The sequence below is a fragment of the Anarrhichthys ocellatus genome, unplaced genomic scaffold (assembly GCF_004355925.1).
Source record: "Anarrhichthys ocellatus isolate YVR2014 unplaced genomic scaffold, GSC_Weel_1.0 scaffold13, whole genome shotgun sequence".
Taxonomy (NCBI): Eukaryota; Metazoa; Chordata; class Actinopteri; order Perciformes; family Anarhichadidae; genus Anarrhichthys; species Anarrhichthys ocellatus.
In genome coordinates, this window is record NW_022280043.1 from 2,306,711 (window position 1) to 2,309,346 (window position 2,636).

General features: G+C 43.6%; 1 protein-coding gene across 1 annotated transcript in view; it reads right to left on the reverse strand.

Moving 5' to 3' along the window:
• The window catches only part of pde11al (phosphodiesterase 11a, like), a 10,983-nt gene extending 8,803 nt beyond the window's left edge, over positions 1-2,180 (reverse strand). Inside the window, exons 1-2 of the mRNA XM_031853326.1 lie at positions 1,084-2,180; positions 200-358 (exon numbers count right to left, since the gene is read on the reverse strand). Coding sequence (XP_031709186.1) covers positions 200-358; positions 1,084-1,860 — 936 coding nt within the window. The 5' untranslated portion in view covers positions 1,861-2,180. The remainder of the gene's footprint in view (positions 1-199; positions 359-1,083) is intronic.
• Positions 2,181-2,636: the final 456 nt, after the last annotated feature.

Here is a 2,636-nt window from a genome sequence, read left to right on the forward strand (position 1 = left end):
TGTGTGTGTGTGTGTGTGTGTGTGTGTGTGTGTGTGTGTGTGTGTGTTCCACAAGTATCCAATTTAAACTACATCTCTGAAATGCCCTTAATGGTCAAACCAACTACAATAATACTGAAGATATTAAATAGTGGATAAAATGCCTGTGAATGGGAAAATCCCCTGGTAACATGGATCTGGGACATAATAAAAGGCTCACCTTCTCATCATCCTCAGTAAAGGGAATGCCCATGGGATTTTTGCTGATTGCTTGTACAACACCTATGACTTCCCCATCACTGTTACAGATGGCCATACAGAGGATGGACTGAGTCTTGTAGCCCGTTAACTTGTCTATCTCATCACTGAAGCGGTGGTCCTGCAATAGTGGTCACATAAACACATGTTACACATATATCAAACGTGCATGATTAACACACATATAGCCTGTAACTTCACTGTGCCCAGTAGAAACCAGCACATTTTACGTTGTACTCACAGTATGACAATATTGCTTCAAATATTTGGGGTTTATGCGCTTTTGTCATGAAATAAAGCAGCCCAGGCGCAATTGTTTGGCTAATTAAATTCAGGCTCTGCAGGAAGCTTCTTATTTTTACTATAAGCAGAAAAAAACTATGATGCCCCTTACACATATCTAAACTATTGCAATAATAGACCTCAGGGGAATCGACAAAATCATGTTGCCATATAGCTTCCCATGCAGCCCAGGGCCATGATATAATGATGTGGTAGAGATCTGGCTTGTGGGAAGAATTATAACACGTGATTGCCTTCTTCTTTGTATATTATAGAGATACGTTTTTTTATTCTGACATAATTTAAGTAATTCGAGTCTTTCTCCATTTCTTTGATTTGAGCGTTCCCTTGCTCAACTCAGAGTTCTGCTTAAGGAACAACTGATTTAAATGTCTTCCATTCTGTTTGGACATATGTGGATATTGTATCAATGTTTTCTCCCAATAGTGAAAACATCTGATCCCCACATCATTAATTATTAGCTTTACTTACTGTAAATATATCTGCATTAATTAATAAAAAGTCTAAGTTTAATAATGTATTCATCATATACACCAGGCTCACCTCATATGCGTTTGGGATGTTTACAGTCTCCCCATGCTCTGCCACATATCCAATGATACCCTTCCCCCATGGCACCTGCACTTCATTGGAGTTAAGGGTGCTGGATGATGGCCTGACAGTGGTGCCAGAGTGAACGTCAAATAATTTGGACACCAGTGTCCTCTTGTGCGCGGGTCCCTCCACAAGGAAAAGCGAGCACCTGTCTGCATCCACCAGGATACACACATTGATCAGGATCTTGTAACTGAGGTTTGTCAGGTCCAAATCATTGGAGATATCTTTCACTAACTCCAAGAAAAACTCCCTCTCGTTGGTTTCCTTAAGTCTGTATTTGTAGTCGATGGCGCTGGAAGCGTACTGGGGCACGTTGACCCTGGACTCCAGCAGGGCGCTCAGGATGTGCGCGGTGGTCGGAGGCAGGGAGCTGGCTTTACGCAGGAGCGCACGGCGCCTCATGCTGGACTGGGACTCGTGTTCGATCAGACTCACATGCTCGTCGTAGGTCCGGTATGCGGTGGTGGCTTTGGACCGGGCGAAGTTCCGTCGCAGCTCCATGTGGGACGATCTGCGCCGGAGCCCGTCCGGGTTGGTCGTCCAGAGCGGGTCCCTGGCAGTAGCGCCACGCTTCTCCTCGACTGTGGACACTTTCAACGGCTGGTGCTCCTTCAACCATCTGCTAACCTGATCACATTTCGCCTTTCGAACGAGATATTCCTCGAAGAGGTCTGGGTGGCAGTCCAAAAATGCCTCTATATCCGAGAAGTCAAATGTTGTCATGGTGAAAGCTGCTGTGGGGACCAAATGAAACACTGAAATGCAAGAGAACAAGAGTTGGATGAGTGGATGACGGGGTGATGCGGTGCAGCCGAGCTTCTCAGAGAAGTGATATCCTCAAAACATGTATTCATTCATCCCCTTTATGAGCCAGTCTTCTTCCCTGAAAGACTGGCAGCAAAAAAAGTCGAACAGATTTTTTTTAGATCGGATCGATGATACCCGAGAGACGTTACAGCTGTCAGTCATGTCGGGATTGAGTGTCCGTGGGGAAAACTATTATTCAGAGGTTTAGCAAAACACAGCGCTTACATATTCTCCTTAGAAATTGAAAACAAACTGCAGTGTAGGCTGTTCACTCGCTCTCTTTATTCTTTACCACCAGAGACACCCTCTGCAGGTCTCCAATCAAAACCAAGTACGAATTTGATGTTTCATTTAGGCTGCATTTAAAAAATGTGCAGGCAAGGCACAGTTTTTTGAATAGACAGTGTGTAGGAGTATGTGCTATTTTGGAAGTTACAGTGTAAGTCAACAAAGAAAAATATGCACATTTACACACTACATTTTAATATGTTTCTACTTTTTGCACTGTGTTGATTGTTGTTGATTGATTAATGTTATGCACCACCCATCATGTCAAATTCCTTGAATGTGCAACATACCTTGGCAATAAATGGTTCTGATTCTGATTCTGATTCTAAAACACCCACTACCTCTGTGGTTGTAAAATGTGTGTGTGTGTGTGTGTGTGTGTGTGTGTGTGTGTGTGTGTGTGT